The 22032-nt window shown below is 35.4% G+C and overlaps 1 protein-coding gene across 5 annotated transcripts in view; it reads left to right on the top strand.

The window, feature by feature from the left end:
• Nucleotides 1–22032, top strand: part of CCSER2 (coiled-coil serine rich protein 2) — a 154696-nt gene that overhangs the window by 77060 nt on the left and 55604 nt on the right. For all 5 annotated transcript variants that reach the window (XM_021699581.1, XM_021699584.2, XM_044916512.1 and 2 more), the window contains one exon: nt 19535–19618. In XM_021699581.1, coding sequence (XP_021555256.1) covers nt 19535–19618 — 84 coding nt within the window. The remainder of the gene's footprint in view (nt 1–19534; nt 19619–22032) is intronic.

Raw genomic sequence — 22032 nt, forward strand, 5'->3', positions numbered from 1 at the left:
AAAGCGCTACATTAAAAGAAATTTAACGGACAACTGGATGTAATGTGAGATTCTGAATTGGATATTGGTTGACAGATCAGCTGTAGAAGACATTTTTGGCCAATTGGGGGAGATTTGAATGTGGCTTATGTTTAGATGAGGTAGAAATTTACTGAAATGGAAAGATAAAGATTATTGACTAAAGATGGGTTATAAAACAGTATGTGCATTATAGTCATATATCTATATATGTGTATCTCCAGAAGGAAATGCACTAAGATGTTAATAGTGATGATACCCGGATGGTGAGAATGTGATGCCTTTTTTTTTTAAATCTACATTTTCTAATTTCTAATTTTCTATAATATGTATTTACTATTTTGGGGGGAATAAACGTTATTGAAAAAGTACATGTCCGTATTTTTCGTATGGGATATGGTTAAAAGGTAGGATGCTAGAGAAGAGGCAGTAGTGATCATTAGGTTTGGGGCAGGTTGTAAAGGGCCTATGTGCCACAGAAGGAGCTTGAGCATTACTCTTTAGGCAGTAGTAAGCCAGATGAGTGACATGGCCAGATTGATATTTTAAAAATATTATTTGAAGGGATTTGTGGAAAATGAATAGCAGAGGGAATGACTTAAATCATAATATTTAAGAGGTTGTTGCAGACATCCAAATTTTAGCTTATATTTGTTAAATTTAATTGCTTTGAAAATAGTTAAAATTGTGTTCTCTTTCATGCATATGTCCTACAGAGTTGTGTATGTAAAACTTTTATATAGTTGTCTATATTGCGTACTGGGCATTTTTCTAGGTTTTCTAATGTTCATTATCTCTCGTCCTTGAAAAGTAGGTGATAGTTGCTTCAACTCACAGCTGAAGAAGTTGAGGCTCAGAAAGCTAATTAGTGGCGCAACTGGGTGGCTCAGTTGGTTAAGAATCGGACTCTTGATTTCAGCTCAGGTCATGATCTCAGGGTCATGAGATTGAGCTGAATAGGGCTCCGAGCTCAGTGAGGAGTCTGCTTCTCTAATCTTAAAAAGAAAAGAAAAAAAAAGATAGCTAGTTAGTGATAAAACCAGGATACCTTTTTTTTCTCCCTCAATCTTCATGACTCCAAGGCCTGTTGCACACAGTGGCATTTTTAGGAGATTCACTGGGGACAACAGGGAGAGGAGAATGTGAAGACAGCTCCCAACTCCTCACCATCACCCTGCATCCCCTCAGCCAAACCCACAGCTATGGAGTCTTTATTAAATAGGCCTCTATATTTAAGCATTCACTTGAACAGAGTTCTCATTGCACACAGATAAAATTTAAAATTGTAAACCATTTGGCCTTTGATCTATTTTTTGTTTTATATGTAGTTCAAGGTTATTTCACAGTTTAAACAGCACTTTCATGTACCCTGTTTTCTTTATTACAATGACACTGTGGGACAGAGAGGATTTCAGTAATCTTATTTTAATGGCAGAGAATTGAGATTCCCAGATTTAATTGTTTTTCTCAAGGCCACACAGTTGCATTCTGATGCAGAATGCATTTTAAACTCAGGGCTTTTGAAATTTTTTAGTTTAGTACTTCTCATATTGTGTTGCCTAATTTAGAGATATTTAAATAAGAATTTTGATCCTGATCTGGAACATGGGGACATACCAAAAAAAAAAAAAAAATCTTTCAGTGGTGTCTTGTCTCCTTGCTTTAATTCCATATACCCTATTTCAAACACCTGAGAAGTTATAGTTAATAAATGTCTGTCTCCGTCTTCACAAACTGAAAATACACATGTAGACAGCACCCAGTAAGAAACAGAACTTTACCAGAACCACCATACAGAAGCATCAGTACCCCTCATTTCTTTTTTTTTTTTAAAGATTTTATTTATTTATTTGACAGAGAGAGACAGCGAGAGAGGGAACGCAAGCAGGGGGAGTGGGAGAGGGAGAAGCAGGCTTCCTGCCAAGCAGGGAGTCCGACGCGGGGCTCGATCCCAGGCTCCTGGGATCATGACCTGAGCCGAAGGCAGACGCTTAATGACTGAGCCACTCAGGCGCCCCACTACCCCTCATTTCTAATGGTGACTACCACTTTTTGAAAACATAGATTCGTTTGCCTGTGTTTTAACTTTATATAAGTGAAATTGTATATACTCTTTTTGTATCTGGCTTCTTTTGCTCAACATTTTGTTTGTAAGTCATCCATTTTCTGCATTCATTCACGTTGCTGTAGATAAGAATATTACATAATGTGAATATACATAGTTTATTTGTTCTACAGTTGATAAGCATTTAGCAGTTTTCCAGTTTGGGATTACTATGAATAATGCTGCTACAATATTCTAATATGTGTCTTTTGGTGAACATATGTGTACATTTTTGTTGGGTCTATATGAGTGGAGTAGCTGAATCATAAAGTATGTAGATATTCAGCTTTAGTATATAATGCAAAACAGTTTTCCAAAGTGGTTATGCCCATCCATTTTCTTGTCTCCCATTTTTTTTTCATTATTTTCCCTGTTTGCTTTTATCATATTATCATTGTCAGCATCTGTTTTGACCCTATGGTAGGAAATGAAAACTCTAAGATGGAATAATGAGAAGAGCATGATGATACCTCTTTCTGACATTTTCTTTGGGATTGTAAAATATTTGATCCTGATGATTCATACCCTATCTACCTGTTTAGGGGATAAAAATAAAGTGTATAATAGTGTTTTATGAACTGTCAAGTATAATATACAAATGTTTTATTTCATTATTTCCTCTCACCTCCAATAATGAGAATAAAACCATTAATTTTTCCCTCTTTTTTTTTTTTTTTAAAAGATTTTATTTTATTTTGACAGAGAAAGTCACAGCGAGAGAGGGAACACAAGCAGGGGGAGTGGGAGAGGGAGAAGCAGGCACCCCGTGGAGCAGGGAGCCCGAAGTGGGGCTCGATCCCAGGACCCTGGGATCATGACCCGAGCCGAAGGCAGACGTATAACGACTGAGCCACCCAGGCGCCCCTAATTTTTCCCTCTTCTAATGCTTCTGTCTGCCCCTACCTTGGCTCTTGCTCTCTGTGTAAGTGAGTGAGGGAGTGTGTGTGTGTGTGTGTGTGTGTGTAATGGATGGAATATTTAAAGCAGCAGCATCCTGGGTGAGTGTACTGAGTTAAGGAGATGCTGAAATAATGCCTCTTGGTGGCAGAGAACCACAGAAAAGCCAAGGACATCATGCTTCTTTATCTCTGGACTTCTTTCATCATTCTAGGGGGGAAAAGTTTATGAAATATACATGGAAAGCACATACACAACATAAGGGTACAATTAAATGAATAATGTGAAACAGGTTTGTACTCCCCACCCAGGCTAAGAAAGGCATTAAGAAGCTCCTCTGTACTCCTTCCTGATTGCAGTGACTTCTCTTCCAGAATCTAGCATTTCCCTTGTTTTTCTGTTAATTTTTAACCATCTGTATTTGTAATCCTGTGATACTCGTTTTGACTCTTTTAGAAGTTTATATAGATGAAATTATACTGTGTTTCTCTGTGATCTTAAGGCAATTTGAGCATTTTAAGGTTCATTCACATTTATGTTCTGTTTCATAAATTTTCATTTCTGTATTTTATGAACAAACAATAATTTCTTTGCCCATTTTACTCTTAATGTACACTTTGTTTCTTTCCAGTTTGGGGTTTTTTCCTGCTATGACAAATAATATGAACATTTTCCTGGTACACATGTATGAAAATTCTTCTGGATTCATTAGGAGTAGAATTTCTGAATCGTGGGACATAGAATTATTGTACTCTAGAAATACCATACTATTTTCCAAAATTGTTCAATCTGTTTCACTCCCCTTAAGTAGTTTATGCTGTTTTCCATTGTTCTACATCTGTGCAACACTTCCTCTTACCCAACTTCTTAATTTTTGTCATGTGATGGGAATATAATGATACTTAATTGTGGCTTTATTCTGCATTTCCTTGACTCATAATAAAATTGAGCTTCTTTGTATCTTTATGGAATGTTTGTTGCTTGGTCATGTCTTTTCTCTGTGTGTGTGTTTTAGAGTTTTTTTGTATATTCTAGATATAAGTTATGTGTTGCAGGTACCTTCTTCCCTTCTGTAGCCTCCTTTTTCATTCTGTGGTATCTTTTCATGAACAAATATTCTCAATTCTAATGTAGTTGAATTTATCAGACCTTTTTTTGTGTGTGTGGTTTTTTCCCTCTCAGAAATCTTTGTTTAAGAAATCTCTCCTTGCCCTGAGGTTATAGATATAATCTCCCTTTCTTTTCTAAAAAATTAAGAGTTTTGACCTTCACAATTAAATTACAAATACCTTGGAATTGATTTCAGTGTGTGTAAGTGTGAGATAGAGATCCACTTTCATTTTTTTCTATATGAATAATCAGTGGGTTCAGTTCTAAAAGTATTAAGAATCCACTCTTTTTCCTCAGATATGCAGTACCTGTCCATATATGTGACATTATCCCAGTGTCAAGTAACACAGTCTAACATTTATAATAAAGCTTGATAATACATCCTCATGGTTCCCTATCTTGCTTTTCTGCTAAAATATCTTAACTATTCTTAGTCTTTTGCTTTTTCATAAAATGTTAGAATCATTGTGTTGAGTCCTATGAAAAATTCTTTTGGGATTTTAATGGGAATAACAACTAATAGATCAATTTCAGAAAGAATTAACATTTTACAATATTTATTTACTTATTTAAAAAAGATTTTATGTATTTGACACAGAGAGAGAGAAAGAGCGAGCACAAGCACAAGCAGGGGGAGTGGCAGGCAGAGGGAGAAGCAGGCTCCCCGCTGAGCAAGGAGCCTGACATGGGGCTTGATCCCAGGATCCTGGGATCATGACCTGAGCCGAAGGCAGACACTTAATGACTGAGCCACCCAGGCGCTCCACATCTTACAATATTTAGACTTAGTATCCAAAACCATGATATATATATATAGGTCACTGATTCAGTTTTAAGAGGTTTTTTTTTTTCCAATGAAGTTTTATACTTTTTTATTTACAAGACTTGTATCATTTTTTTAGATTTATTTCTAGTACTTAAAGTTTTTGTTGCTATTTTAAGTGCTATCATTTTCTAACGGATCGTTGCTGGTTTACAGAAGTGCAATAGACTCTTGATATATTGAGTTTGTATCCAGCAACCTAGATACAATTATTACTTATTTATTAATTTATCCATAGATTTATTTGGAATTTTTTAATTTAGATTATTATATAATTTGCAATAATGACAGTTCTTTTTCCTTTTCAGTGTTTGTATTTTTCCTTGCCTTATGGACTAGCTAGCAATTCCAGGTTAATATTGATTTTGTTCCTTTCTTGCTCCTGAACTTAACAGGAGTGTTTTCAATGTTTGACTGTTAAACATGATATCTACTATATCTTTTTTGTGGATACCCTTTATGAGATGAAGGAAATTTGTTTTTTATTTTATTTTTTAATATGAAAGGTGTTTTTTTTTTTTTTAAGATTTTATTTATTTATTTATTTGAGAGAGAGAGAGAGAGAAACAGCATGAGAGGGGATAGGGTCAGAGGGAGAAGCAGGCTCCCCGCTGAGCCGGGAGCCCGATGTGGGACTCGATCCCGGGACTCCGGGATCATGACCTGAGCCGAAGGCAGTCGCTTAACCAACTGAGCCACCCAGGCTCCCAATATGAAAGTTTTTTAAAAAACATTCTCATTCTTACAAAAACATTTTAAGTACTTCAAGTTTCATATTTTTTTCCCCTGAATCATATGAGAGTAAGTTGCCTGCTGAAGTGCATCACTGCCAAATATTAAGTATATATTTCCTACAAATAAAGATTTTCTCCTCTGTAACAATTCAGTCATCAAATTCAGGGAGTCAGCACTGATGCATTATTACCTTGTAATCTTCAGAGCCTGTTTAGGGCTTGCCATTTGTGCTAGTAATGTCCTTTATAGCAAAAAGATCCAGTTCAGAATCACAGACTGTTTTTAACTGTCATGTGTCTAGTTTTCTTCAAACTGCAATACTTCCTCAGTTTTCTCTTGCCTTTGATGACCTTGAGACTTTTTAATATTATAGGCCAGTTATTCTGCAGAATGCCTCTTAGTTTGGGTTTGTCTTTGTAGCCATATGATTGGATTCAGGTTACATATCCTCAGCAGAAATGTCACAGAAACAGTGCTGTATTGTTCTCATTGTCAGATGGCTCATGACTTTGATTTGTCTCATTAGTGATATTACCTCTGATCACTTGATAAAGGTATGGTCTGTTAGCCTTCTCTACTGTAACATTACTCTTTCCCCCTTTGTAATTAGTATTTTATGGGGAGGAATTTTGAAACTATATAAATATCCTATTCCTTGTTAGATTTCCACTTTATTCACTGATTTATTTATGTAATTATGCCATGTACTCATGGTTCCTTATTTTATATAATCATTTATAATCTGTGAATATAATTTACTTTGATGCTCACATTGTCCAAGATTTGGCATTTGAGAACTCTTTCAGGTTGGCTTCTGTGTACTTTTGACTTCTTGTACCCATCTTTCTTTGAGTACTTTTTTGGCAATGCAGGATAATCCCATTCTTATTTAGTATTTTCCCTAATCCTATCTGGAAACAGTCATTTTTTCAAGGAACCCAGGTTACTTCTAGTGGAGAATGGTATCTAGAAGCCAAGATCTGGGGGCTAGGTGTGCTTACTGCTGTTGGGTTGTCAGTGCCCTTAAGCCCTCTCAAGGTGTGTGAGTGTGAATGTGTGTATTTGTGGGTATTTATATGCATATTTATGATTATATTTCTGTATCTGCCTCTATGTATCGAAAACTGTGGGTTTGTTCTCATAAGTTTAGTTCCAGTCTAAATACAGCATTTCTTTTTCTGTGTTTATAATTCTCTCTTCCAACAGTGAGAAAATTGGTCTCTGTTTTCCTTAGTATATTTATTCATTTAATCAATCATCCAGAGTGCAACCAATTTCCTGCCACTGCTGTTACCACCTGTCCTGTGTAGTTGCTCTCCTCACCCCATTAAGAGAGGCAGGGTGGGTGGCTCAGTTGGTTAAGCGACTGCCTTCGGCTCAGGTCATGATCCTGGAGTCCCGGGATCGAGTCCCGCATCGGGCTCCCTGCTCGGCAGGGAGTCTGTTTCTCCCTCTGACCCTCCTCCCTCTCACACTCTCTGTCTCTCATTCTCTCTCTCTCAAATAAATAAATAAAATCTTAAAAAAAAAAAGATTCTGTATCTTAGTGAGATCGCCATGCATAGCTTCTTATCATCCTCTGTGTACACCTTCCTCATCCTACTTGGGCTCCAACTCCTTGTCAACCAGCCCCCTGGATTCTGACATCCCACACCAGTCTCCCTCCCCATATGGATGCCTCCTTACTCTGCTTGGGCTTGATACCACATGTCAGTTGATGCCTGCACATGGACACACTTCTTGCCATAATTGTTTCTGACACCTGGCACTAGTTCTTTTCCTGTATAGGTGCCCTCCTCATGCTGCTTGTGCTCTGGTAGCCCTCTCCGGACCATCTCATGTGTGGATTCCCACCTCAGTCAGCTTGGACTCTGACAGTCCATACCAGGCTGCCCATTAGTGCATGTGCCCTTCTCATTCTACTCAGGCTGACTCTGATATCACATTGTTCCCCTACTCCCTCTATGGATGTCCTTCTCAGTCTTGTAGACTCTGACATGCCTGGTAAGCTGCCCCCCTGCAGGGACCTGTTCTCTACTTGGGCTTTTTTTGGGTAGAGACTTCACTTGCTCTGTCTCACCTAATGGCTTGTTCAGGAAGGGAAAAGATAGTGAAGAGGAAGAAGAAACAAGTTAGAAAAAAAATGTATCGACTTCATTAAGGTAATACATTCAAATAAAGTATACCCATTTTATGTATACAGTTTATGTTTTGATGAATATGTCTACAGTTGTATAACCACCACCACCACAATCAAGATAAAAAATATTTCTGTAACTGCTGAAATCCTCTCATGTCCCTTTGGGGTCAGTCCTCTCTCAAACCTGTCCCAGGCAGCCATTGCTCTGCTTGCTGTTACTAAAGCTTTGTCTTCTCTAGAAATTCATCTAAATGAGATCATCCAGTGTGTACTCTTTTTGTTTCTGGGTTCTTTCTCTCACCATAATGGTTTTGATATTCATCTATTTTGAGAGTATCAGTAGTTCGTTCTTTTTTATTACTGAATAGCATTTTGGGGGGGGTGTGTGTGTATGTGTATATATACCACAATTTTATTTTTATTCATATACCTGCTGATAGACATTTGAGTGGTTTTTAGTTGTGGGGTAATTGAGATAATGCTTAATTTCTAGATATTAATGATGAAAACTAATAAGAATGAATGTAATTTCAAAAAATTAGAATTTCGACCACTTCTTCTACTTTCTTCTACTTGTTTGTTTTGTGGTCTTGGGCAAATTCCCTATAAAAAATACAGAAATTATAATAGCTCCTATCTCAGGACTGTTTTAAAGAATGCATGAGGAAATTCAGATAACATGCTAAGCATAATGTCTGCTGCATAGAAAGCAATTAATAAATGTTAGGTTATTATAACAATAATGGTAACAGTAACAGTAAAAATGGGAAGGTCAGGGGTTTTTAACTGCTTGCATTGCTTAAAATTTTATGTAGCTACTCAGAAAGCTAATTCCATTTACTTTAGTATTCATTTAATTAGTGTCATTCCATCATTCAGTGTATTTTTTAAGCACTTGTTGAGTACTAAGATTGTGGTAATAATGAAGATAAAAAAGACACCATTCTTGTCTTATATATAGTGAATTGTTCTTAAAACTACACGTTACAACTGGTTAGTGGGTTTTGAAATAAACTTTGACCATCATAACTAGAATTTTTCCCTAATAAAGTAGAATAGGATAGGCACTATCAGGGGGCATCACATGTAGCAAAGACAAATATTTCCTTGTGGAACTTGTTTTTAATGTGATATCTGTATCTGTATGTCCACTATCTACCCATCCATCCTTACTTAGATATATGCCCACACACACATACCTGCACAGATATTCATGAGTATGTATGCTTGGTTGGATTATAAATTATTTCTTATTGTGGGTTATGGTTCCCCCCAAAATAAACCTGTTTTAGTACATAAACAATACTATACTCAAAACTCCAAGATAATAAATCATAGATTTAAATTGAAAATAATGGAATGATCACTGCATCAATGAAACATTAAATCATCAGTAAATACACTGAAAGATGTTTGTGACGTTTTATAAAGACTCCTGCAAAATTTTGTATAAAAGATTTGAAGAAAATACGTTCTATAGGAAGGCTAAATGTTGTGAAAATTAACTTATTCCATGGATATTAATGTTGTAACCAAGACAACTACCTTATACTCTAGGAGAACATATAAGCATTAAGTAATTATAAAAATGATATGATAGGGGCACATGGGTGGCTCAGTCGTTAAGCGTCTGCCTTTGGCTCAGGTCATGATCCCAGGGTCCTGGGATTGAGCCCTACATTGGGCTCCCTGCTTGGCGGGAAGCCTGCTTCTCCCTCTCCCACTTCCCCAGCTTGGGTTCCCTCTCTCGCTGTGTCTCTATCAAATAAATAAATAAAATCTTTTTAAAAAATGATACTTTATAAAGGGCAAAAAGATAAGATACAAACTGAGTGTATGATGGGAACTTACAGTTCTTCCCAGTATTATTTTTATAGATGTAATACCATTTCAGTCAAAATCAAAACACCTTTGTGGTATTCATGAAAGTGACTCCAAAACTGTTAACACCAAAGAGCTTACTCTTTGTGTTCTTTGAGAAAGACTGAAAGAGAAAGGGGGGTGGGAGGGAACTCTTTAGAGCAGGATATAATACTGACACAAATAGAAACATAAAGCAGTGGAAAAGAATAGAAAATGCAGACATATGCGCTGAGGTATCTACTAAAAAACAATTGGACACAGAAGGATTTTAAAGGAAATGTTGAGGAAAAACTCAGTAGTATAGAAGCAATTATTTAGTTCATACTATAGTAAACAGGTGGTTTGAAGAGTTTATTTTTTTAATTAAAAAATTAGAAGAAATTTACAGCTAATATTTTCAAGTAACAGAAGAAACCTGTAGAAAAGGATATCCTGTCTCAGATATATATAATTAGGCTCAATATAAAAGTTGAAACAGAGGAAATTTGTAAGTACTATTTGCTTAGAATATTACAGACCTGTCCATATATAACAATGTTCTAGTCAATTGAAATGCCAGATTTTTCTGTTTTAAAAATATCTTTATCCCAACCATTTTTTAGGAGCACCTCATCTCTGAAGCTGTTATTGAAAATCAAGCTTTATAAGTTTGTGTTCTAGAAATCCTCTCAAGTATAGCTTCAGTGATTAGATGTTAAATCCCATAGGTGAATTACAGCATTACTCAAAAATTATTCTCGGGCGCCTGGGTGGCTCAGATGGTTAAGCGTCTGCCTTCGGCTCAGGTCATGATCCCAGCGTCCTGGGATCGAGTCCCGCATCGGGCTCCCTGCTCTTTGGGAGCCTGCTTCTCCCTCTGCCTCTCTCTCTGTCTCTCATGAATAAATAAATAAAATCTTAAAAAAAAAAAAAAAAAATTATTCTCGGTGCACATTGTAGAGTCTATGTGATTGTTCATCCATATCCTTTTGTTTTTAAAGAAGCGACTTTTCAAAAAGAAAATGAAAAAAATCAATCTCTCCTCTTCCTCTACTCCCTTTCCTAGGATGCCTCTTGTGATTGTGTTGTAGCATATCTGAAAAACAAGGCAGCTTTGTTGACATCACTGATGATGCTTGTCAGCAGAGATTGGTCAACGCTGCCAAAACTTTTTTGTTAGTCATTTCAAGTATCCATGTCCATTGCAGCTGCTCTGGAACTCATAGGAAGATCCCAGTTTTTGCAAACTCATGGAAGAACCACTTGGGTAAGATGGAGTTTGTTATAGGGTTTTCCAATAAGTTAATATGTGGAAGAGTTATAATGTTAGAACGAAAGTTTACCTTGATGCTATGTCAAAAGAGAAAAGTGAAAGATGACTTGCTGACAGTAGTCTCCTAATGCTCTTAGAATAAAGGAAAGTTTATCTATCTTTTTGAATCTTAAATAAAATGTAAATGGCACAAGAGTTAATTAAGGTTAATTGTATTTAGAGTTTAAAGATCCTAACTAGAACCCATAGAAACTGAGACACTTAGTAAAGCAGCCCAGCATACTTGGACAATCAGTTAACTATGAATTGCTTATTTTTCATGCATTGGTGTGTTGTAGTTATTATGTATTTCTGCATCTGTGCATTCGTTAAATATGTTTATGCAAAATGCTTAGAACAGTGCCAGCATTGTCCAATAAATGTTAGCTTCTTAGTATATGTAATATGAAGCATGAACATTGCATGCATGATTGTTATTCAGTGTTTTTTTTAAAAAGAGAAGGTTTTCTGTCCATTTTATGTTTTTCTTCCCCCTCTATTGCTTAAAGAAGCTTTTCCTAACTTAGCCTTAGTCACTTTTCATTTGAATCAAGGTTTAATAGGGAGTATTACCATTGGTTAGTCTCAGAGTTATTTGGAGGGGAGATGGTTTTATTAATTGATTCAGTTGGAGATTTTATTCATGATCTTTAGGCTCTTGTACTCTGATGGAAATAAATTTTTCCCTCTTGATTGCCTAAGTCTAGACTGCTGGACGTTAATAAAAAGTGGAATTTTTTTTTTCTTTGAGGCATAGCAAATAACTTAAACATTAATGACTCTCCATTGTCTTGGCCTTTACTATAAACTTATTTAGAATAATATTTTTTCAATTTTCAAAAATACTGGTTTATGTGTGGGCTTTCATTTTTTATTGATTTCTAGTCTTAGTACATTAACAATAAAGAACATCTATATGATATAAGTTCTTTGGAATGTGTCAATATTTGCTTTTGTGTCCTAAAGCAGGAGTTGGAAGACTTTTCCTTAGAAGGCCACATAGTAAATATTCTCGCTTTTTGGGGCAAGAAACAAAATTGCAGCTCTTATGTTGATATTTATAAAATCATTTAAAGTGGAATCATTTAAAAATGTAAAAGCCATTCTTAGTTCATGGACTATAATAAAAATAGACATCTGGCTGGATTTGTCCCGTGGACATAATTAATTATTCCTGGCTTAGAGTATGTTCAATTTTTGTGACCATTCTATGTTTGTTTGAAAAGAACATATATTCTTTATATTTTAGGTAGCAGTATATCTATTATATTAATCTTTTTAATTGTATTATTTATATCTTATTCATCCTTACTAAATTTTTATCTTTGATCTGTGAGTTTGAGAGTAGTGTTAATTTCCTGCTATAATTATAGATTTTTCAGCTTTTAATGCTGTCAGTTTTTGTTTTAGTATTTTCAGACTATTTTATTAGGTATATAAATGTTTGTGATTGGCATATCATCTTGGTGGAGTGTTTCTTTGATCACCAAAGTCTTTTTTTATCCTCATTAATACTTTTTATCTTTAATTCTTCCTTGCCTCTTGTGTTATAGTAATATTGATATGTCAATTTTCTTTTTCTTTTGTTTGTGAGATTTATCTGGTGTTACACTCTCCTTTTGTTTGCTTTAAAAAATTTTTTAGTCAGGTCTTTTACTAATTTTATAGGGCTGCCATAATAAAGTACAACAAGTTAGGTGGCATATAACACAGAAATTTGTTCTCTCAAAGTTTTGAAGGCTAGAAATCTGAAGTCAAGGTGTTGTCAGGGCCATGTGCTCTCTGGAGGATCTAGGAGAGGAATCTTCCTTGCTTCTTTAGCTTCTGGTGGTTGCTGGCAATCACTGGCATTCTTTGCCTTATAGGTGCATCATTGCTGTCTCTGCCTCCCATCTTCACATAACCTTCACATGACCTGTGTGTGTGTGTGTGTGTGTGTGTCCAAATTTTTCTCTTCTTATAAAGACACCAGTCATATTGGATTTAAGCTTGATGCTAATCCATTATGACCTCAACTTGATTGCATTTGCAAAAACCCTATTTCCAAATGAAGTCACATTCCCAAGTTTTGGATTGGCATGAATTTCTAGGAGGACACTATTCAATCTAGTACAGCTCTTTTGAGGTATAACTTACATGCACTAAAATTCAGCCTTTTTTGTTGTATAGTCTGTGAGCTTGACAAATCTGTACAATTGCACAGGTATTACAGTCATCCCCAAAATTCCACCCCCCCGCTTTTTTTTAACTTTTACAGTCAATCCTTACACCCACTGCTAGCTCCTCGCAACCATTGATCTTTTTTTATGTCTCTGTAGTTTTGCCTTTTCAAGACTGTCATATAAATGGAATCATATATAGTCCTTTGAGTCTGGCTTTTTTCACTTACCATAATTAATTTCAAATTCATTCATGCTGTCCTCATATCACTAATTTATTCCTGCTTATTGCTGAGTAGTATTCCATTGTATGCATGTATCATAGTTTGTTTATCCATTTACCAGTCGAAGGATATTTGTGTCACTTTCCAGTTTGGGGCATTTATGAATAAAGCTTTCTATAAACATTTATGCACAGATTTTCATGTGTACATGTTTTCATTTCTCTTGGGTAAGTGCCTTGGTGTAGGATTTCTGGGTTTTATGGTAAGTATATATTTAACTTAAGAAATTGCCGAACTGTTTTCCAAAGTGGCTGTCTGATTTTGTATTCCTACCAGTGATTAATGGAAGTCACAGCTGTTTTGCATCCTTGCCTGTGCCTGGTATTGTGTTTTTCAAAAGCCCTTCACAGAGATATGTAATGGTATCTCACTGTGGTTTTAATTTGCATTTGCCTAATGACTAGTGATTTTGAGCATATTTGCATGTACTTATTTACTATTTGTGTATCTTCTTTGTTGTCTATTATTTTGCCCATAAACAAAATGTTGTCTGGTTTATTGATTTTTGATAGTTCTTTATGTATTTATGTATATAAGTACTTAAGGAGGCATGTGAATGATGAAACAAATGAATATTGAAAAAAATGGAATTTGCTTTTTAGGCAGGTATGTACAATTCTGAGTTAATGAAGTCCGTAAAAAACCCTAGATCTTCACATGATCATTATTTTTACTGTCGCTATTGTTTAAGAAGTAGCTAACAATTTATAAATGCTCTCTATGAGTTACACACTATGCTCAGTATTTTACCTGAATTATTGCAAATATTTTCTCCCAGTTCATAGCTTCTCTTTTTATTTTGTTAATCGTTTTGTAAAGAGCAGAAGTTCTTCTCTTGAAGTCAAATTTGTCAGTTTTTTTATGGTCATTTCTGCAGTATCATATTTAAGAAATCTTTGCCCAACCCAAGGTTACAAAGATTTTCTGTTTATTTGGAGAATGTTTTAAGTTTAACATTTAGGTCTACAGACTGTTTTGAGAATTTTTGTATATGGTGTGAGGTATGAATGAAGTTAATTTTAATGTATATGGATGGGTGTTCTAGTACCATTTGTTGAAAAGACTATCCTTTCTTTGTTGAATTGCTTTGGTACGTTTGTCAAAAATGCCTTTGAACATATATGTGGGTCTATTTCTGGACTCTTTCGTTTCTTTGATCAGTGTTTGTCCCTTTGCCAATACCACATTCCCTTGATTACTATAGCTTTGTACTAAGCCTTGAAGTAATATGGTATCTCCCAGCTTTATTTTTAAAAGTGTTTGGCTGTTTTAGTTCTATTACCTTATGGTATAAATTTTAGAAGCAGCTTTTCTATTTCTGCAAAAAATTCTGCTGGGAATTGGGGGAGGGCACTGATCTGTAGTTGAATTTGGAAGAGAATTGACATTTCAAAAATACTGCGTCTTTAAATTCATTAACAGAATATGCCTCTCAATTTATATAAGTCAGCTTTGATTTCTTTCATTGTTTTTTTTTGTTTTATATAGAGAGTTTATCTGTTTTGTTAGATTTGTACCCAGACATTTCTCTTTTTTTTTAGAATTTTGGATTTTGATTTTTTTTTTTAGTTTTGATTGTTTTTCATTTCTTGGATTTTGGTTTAATGTAAATAGAAGTAATTTTTTTATTTCAATTTTCAGTTCTTTACCATAGAAATGGTAGATTTTTGTATATTGACCTTGTATATTGTGACTTTCCTAAATTCAGGTATTAGTTCTAATAGTAGTATTATAGATAACTTGGGAATTGCTATGGCTAAAATTATATTACTGAATGGAGATGGTTTTATTTCTTCTTTTCCTACTTGTCTTTTTTATTTCTATTTTTCTTGCCTTATTGCACTGGGTAGAAACTCTAGTATAATAGAATACCTGTTCCTGGTTTTAGGGGTAAAACATTCAGTCTTTCACTTAATATGATACTAATTTCATGTTTTTTTAAGATAGATTTTATCAGGTTGAGCAAGTTCCCTTCTGTTCCTAGTTTGCTGAGTTTTTGTCATGAATGATGTTGAATTTTGGCAGAAATCTTTTCTGTGTCTGTTGGCGTAATAATATAGATATCTCTTGATATGTGGAATCACATTGCTTTTTAACTATTGAATAAGCTTTACATTCCAAGGATCAACTCCACTTGTTTACGATCTTTTTTTCCTTTTTACATATTGTTGAATTTGATTTAAAGATGTTTTGTTAAGGACTTTTGTGTCCTTAGGACTTTTCATGAAGGATATTGATCTATAAGTCATCTTTTTTCTTTCTTTATTTTTTTTTTCTTTTCTTTAGAGAGGGAGAAAGGAGTGGGGAGGGGCAGAGGGAGAGGAAGAGAGAATCTTAAGCAGTCCCCACGCCCAGCATGAGCCTGACACGGGGCTCCATCTCGCAACCCTGTGATTATGACCTGAGCCGAAATAAGGAGTCGGACGCTTAACTGACTGAGCCACCCCGGTGCCCCGATCTAGAAGTCTTCTTACACTGTCTTTGTTTGGTATCAGGAAAGTACTAGCCTCATTTTTTTTTTTTTTTTTACCAGGATAGGGGAGAGGCAGAGGGAGAGGGAGAATCTTAAGCAGGCTCAATCTCATAACCCTGAGATCATGTCCCCAGCCGAAATCAAGAGTTGGATGCTCAATCGACTGAGCCATACAGGCACCCCAAGGCTCATTAACTTGATTAATTTTCTAATTTAATTTGATTTATGTTTTCTGTAAGAGATTATATAGAACCGATATTATTCCTTTAAACTTTGGAAGAATTAGCTAGGAAAACATCTGGCCTTCAATATTTCTTTTACAGAAGGTTTAAATTATGAATTAAATTTATTAATAATCACAGATCTCCTCAGGCTGTCCATTTCATTTGGGGTGAGTTTTGATAGTCTGGTTTTTGAGTAATTCTCCATTACATGTAAGTTGTCAAATTTGTGTGCATAGAGTCACTCATAGTATTATTGCCTTATTTACTTTTAATGCCTGAGACATCTGTAGTGATATCCCTGCTTTCATTCCTGATGTATGTTTTCTGTGTCCTGGTATGTATCTGATTTGTGCCTTCTATTTTGTTCTTTGGCAGTTTTGCAATTATCAGATAACCAGTTTTTGGTTTCATTGCTTTCTATTTCTTGATTTTCAATTTCATTAATTTCTGCTCTTTATTATTTTTTTCTTTCTGCTTGTTCTGGGTTTATTTTGCTCCAGTTGTGGATTTGACACCTTTGTATTAATATAAGCATCTCATACAGTAATTTTCCCTCTAAGCATTGCCTTATTTGAATTCCACAATTTTTGATAATGTGGTATCTTCATTTTCCTTCAAATCAAAATAATTCCTTATTTGCCTTCAGGTTTCTTCTTTGACCTATGGATGATTTAGAAGTTTGTTGTTTACTTTCCAAGAGTTTGAAGATTTCTAGTTAAATTCCCTTATGTTCAGAGAGCATGCTTTGTGTTTTCTAGTCTTTTAAATTGAGATTCTCAAATATGTAGATTTATGTCTTTCACCAAGTTTGAGGTGTATATATCCATTATTTCTTCAAACATTTTTTTCTGCCCTCCACCCTTCCTTCTGTGACTTTAATGGTTTAATTCATTTTTGTCCCATAGCTCCCTCAGCAGGCTCTGTTTTTTTTCCCCCGGTCTTTTTTCTTTTCATGGCTCAGATTGCATGATTTCTGTTGATCTGTCCTCAAGTTCAGTCTGTCATCTCAAGTGCTGGTATTCAGTCCTGCTAGTGCATTTTAAAATTTGGCTATTGAATCTTTTCAGTTTTAAAAAAGTTTGCATGTGTTTCCACTTTATATATTCTGTTTCTTCGCTGAGACTTTCTCTTTTCTATCCCCTTCAGGAGTTCTCTTTTACTTTTAGAGAATTTTTATAATAGCCCTTTTAAAATCTCTTTCAATTAATTCCAACCTCTGTCTTGTTGTGGCATTGGTGTTTGTTGATTGTCTTTTCCTGTGTGGGTTGAGATTTTCCTTGTTGTTTGTAGGTTGAGTAGTTTTGGATTGTATCTTAGATCTTTGCATGTTTTGTTATGAGACACTTAATTTTGTTTAAATGATACGGAGAATACTGTGGGATTTTTGGGGTTTTTGGTTTTGGTTTTGGTTTTAATTTTAAAGCAGGTAAACACTCTGGTTGGATTCAGGCTATAATTTACAACTAGCCAGCTACCTTTGGATTGTGGTTGTAATGTCAGTTCTATTTCAAAGCCTTTGCCATGCTTGTCAGATCTGTTCTTAGTATACATCTTTCAGAGGCTAGATTAGGTCTGGGCGATGGTCTTAGTTTATTTCTCAAAGTCTTTGATATGCTGTTTAGGATCAGATTGAAGCCAAAGTGCTGCTGAGGGGTGAGCCTAGAAAGTTACATACAGCTTTCTGGAGTGACTTTCCTGAGCTGGTACTTCATGGTCTCCCTGATATTTTCTCTTTACCTGGGGATCCCCTTTTTGTTCCTTCACCCTGAAAGCTGATGTTTTATTTTTCCTGTTCTGCTACTTACTTTCCACAGCTATGACCATGTGCAAGACAAAAGTGGTGTATACTTGTGTTGTGTCCCATACTTTGGGGTTCCTGCTTTGTAGTGGGCAGGAAGATGATAACGGAGATGTTTGAAAATAAGCCAGATTTTACAGCTCCTCTTTTCTCAAATATATAGTTATATGTAGGACTGTTTTTATATGTCAAGGTATTTACAGCAGAGATGAACTTTTACTGAGATGAATCTTGTAAAATTTCTTTCTTTTTTATTTTAAACATTTAACGTGGCATTCTAAAGACATTTAGTTATTCATTAGGACATTGCCTTCACTCTCAGGTCAAATTCTTAATCTCCAAAAAATATAATTTATTTATTGTAGAAATTTGACAAATGCTTATTTTTTGCTGTCAATCAATATTACCTATTGAACTTTACTAAATACACATTTGTAGACCCCATACCTAGAGATTCTGACTCAGTGGGTGTATAGTATAGTAAATAGAGAAGAAAATGACCTACATGCTATGTCTTCTACTTTAACATTCTTCTTTTAATACAGGACACATCTATGGCCTAGACTTCCTCAGGACAGATATGTCTGAGGAAGATTATGATGGTAGTAGCACTCTTGAAGGTTGTTGATTGAGTGGGTGTCCCAAGGCAGCTAGGTACCATCTGAACAAACCAGGTGTCCAGCCACACTTGTGCTGCCTTGGTCAGGGGCTCAGTCCCTCACCATCATCCCAGGCATATTCTTTACTGGTTCATCTTTCTCAAAGTTGTCTGTGAGTTATTTAACATGCTGTTTCTTAGTTGGTTGTTCCTAACCAGTTCAGCAAGGGGTAGGCCTTAATTCTTATCTTGTCATTTTCGTTATGGCATTTAAGGATGAGAGTTTAATTTTTTCAACTTCTGTTGAAGTGTAGCATACATCCCAGTAAGGTGCTTAAGATATACCAGTCTTAAGTGTACAACTTGAACTTTTCATATGTACTTACCCACATAACCACCATACAGTCAAGACATTTCCAGCATCCTAGTAGATTTGCTAATGCTCTTTCCCAGTCAGTAGCCCCTTTCCCCTGAGTCAACCCCTGTTCTGATTTCTAGCACAATAAATTAGTTTTTCCTGCTCTCAGCCTTCATATAAATATGAAGGGGTATACACACAATATGTATACCCCTGTCTAGTATTTTTAATCAAATGATTTTTGTGGCCACGCCTTGTTGGGTTATTGTTTCTGACTAAGAAGAAAAAATACTCAAAAAACTATATCTAAACTAAAGCAGATTTAATTTGACTTTCATTTTGTATTTTTTGTAGGTGAGTTAATCTTCAAATTTTCTAGGAAATTTTCCATATTCCTTTTCCCACTCTAAAACTTTCAGTGGCTTTTTGCTTCATCCACTCATGTAGTATCTTATTTATTTCCACAAATTATTCTTGCCCTAGCTCTCTTTTTCTCTCTTCCACATTTTATTCTACCTGTGCATAGGGATGAAAAGATTTCTGAAATCTTATTTCCTGTTTGTTCTTTGCCATGCTAGCATTTGGTTGGGGTGAATTCAGGTTGAAATGAGTGTCTGCAGATACTGTATTAATCTCATGTTTTCCTTCTCTTCTGACAGCATGATGGAAGTGGTTCATTGCATGATATTCAACTCTCTTTGCCATCCAGTCCAGAACCAGAAGATGGTGATCAAATATATAAGGTATGACTAGGAGTCATGCTAAATTTTTCAAAATTCTTTTTTATTACTATAATTATAAAGCAGTAACAAAACATTTAATAATAAATGTGTTAAAACCTGAAGCTTTGCTGTGTTGAGTTTTAATCAGGTCTGTTTTTAACTTTTGCTACCTTACTAAGTTAAAATGATATCACGGTGGTACTTTAATTTGAATTTATTTTATAATTTGGATAATTATTTGTCTATTACTGGTGCAGGATTCTTTTTCTTAAAAAAATCAAGAAATTATTAAATTTTTAAATTCTTTTCAATAATTATGAATAGCAGTTTTTAAAATATAACTACCAATTAAAATGATTAACAGGTACTCCTCATAATCACAACATTGAAATATACAGAAAATGAAATTAATTTATCTTTTTTCATGTTTAAAAGTATAATTATAGAAAACGGATGCATTTTAGTTTTTGAAAGTATATTTTTTATAATTTTCATTTTTAGTTGAAAAAAACTTTTTCCTGGGTACCTGGGTGGCTCAGTCAGTTAAGCGTCTGCCTTCAGCTCAGGTCATGATCGCAGGGTCCTGGGATCGAGTCCTGCGTTTGGCTTCCTGCTCTGCAGGGAGTCTGCTTCTCCCTCTGCCCCTCCCCCACTCCTCTCAATCTCTCCCCCTCTCTCTCAAATAAATAAATAAATCTTTTAAAAAAAAAAAGAAAGCTCTTTTCTTTTGCAGTTATTTCTGAAGTACTATTTCTTTTTCTTTTCTTTTTTTTTTTTTTTAAAGATTTTATTTATTTATTTGACAGAGAGAGACACAGCGAGAGAGGGAACACAAGCAGGGGGAGTGGGAGAGGGAGAAGCAGGCTTCCCGCCGAGCAGGGAGCCCGACGCGGGGCTCGATCCCAGGACCCTGGGATCATGACCTGAGCTGAAGGCAGACACTTAACCGACTGAGCCACCCAGGCGCCCCTCTGAAGTACTATTTCTTAAGCACACTAAAGCATTCTTTGTTTAATGTTTCCAAGTAAAATTATTTTTTTCTTTTACATTCTATTTTCAGGGTTTGCTAGTCAACAAATAATCTTGAAATACTGGTGGCTTACAATGACAAGAATGTATTTCTCACTTGTTATTTTTCTATATGTTACATATTGACTAGATATCAGCTGGGACTCTATGCTTCTTCTTCATTCTGGGACCCAAGCTGAAGGATCAGCCCCTATCCTGGGACATGTCTTTGTACCTGAGGGAAAAGAGCATTGGCAGAACCATGTGTGGATTCTGTTTGCATGTTGCGTATTTCACTTCCAAATCAAGTCAAGTAGCCAACAGCTGTTATTAGAGGTCAGAAAAGCATAATTTTCTCGTAGGATGTAGGGTGACTTACTGGCAACAAGACTGTATATAAAACAACCAAAATCAAAAGAATATAGGATTAATGGTCACATCTGGTTATCTAGTCTTGGTTTTTCAACATGTTATCTTACCTGTTTTTGCACAAATCTCTTCCCATCTCTGTGCTTCCATCCTATTGTGGGTATGTATAGTATTCCAAATCAGCAGGTCTGCAGTAGGACATCTCCTTTTTTTTAAAAAACCTTTACGTATACACCAGTTGAGAACCATTGACTTAGATGGTCTCTGATCATCTCTCAATTTTAAGTTTTGTGACTGACATTTTTAAAGTAAAGTTGACTTTTCCTGCATTCTTTTTTGTGAAAAACTTTTACAAATAAAGAAATAATTTTTAAAGAAAAAATTTAATTCCAACTTTTTTACACAACTAGTGTCTATTTTTTTCTGTGTTCCTTTCCAGTTTGTCTATATATTTAATGTTACATGATAAATATATTGTTACATGGTATTTATTTCTTGTCCCTATTCCATTTCCTTCCAAGCAGGTAGTTCCTAGTCTTCCTTCTTTTCCAAGGTGAGATACTGTTTCCAGTACACTGTACTTTCTTGCACTTTGATCATCAAATTCCCAGTTATGTCCCCTGTTCATCCAAGATGGTTTAGCATACAAATATGGTGACTTGTGTCATTGCAAATTTAGGGTCTAAAATCTCCACTGGACCTGCCATATCTCTAATCTGTCTTTTATCTCAGGACAGCTCCCTCTCCCATTCCCCTGATGAGCTAGTCTCAACATTGACCACTCTCTTCAAGCCTCATTCTTAGCCACTCTTCTCAGTTTCTGTAGGTGGCCTTGTGTTCATCAAGCAAGATCTGCTACCTTCCTTTCTGCCTTCTGACTTACCTATGTCTGTTATCATTCTCATTCACTTTGTTCCAGTTATAGGACAAAAATGGCCACTATGCTGTGGAAGACCATCCTTTGTTAGGTTCTTGACTATCTTCCGCTGCTGTTAAGGACCTAACTAGCTCCTCCTCTCTCATCTCTCTTCTCTGTGCTTTCTCTACTTTCTCTTCAT

The sequence above is a fragment of the Neomonachus schauinslandi genome, chromosome 6 (genome assembly GCF_002201575.2).
Source record: "Neomonachus schauinslandi chromosome 6, ASM220157v2, whole genome shotgun sequence".
NCBI classification, from domain to species: Eukaryota; Metazoa; Chordata; class Mammalia; order Carnivora; family Phocidae; genus Neomonachus; species Neomonachus schauinslandi.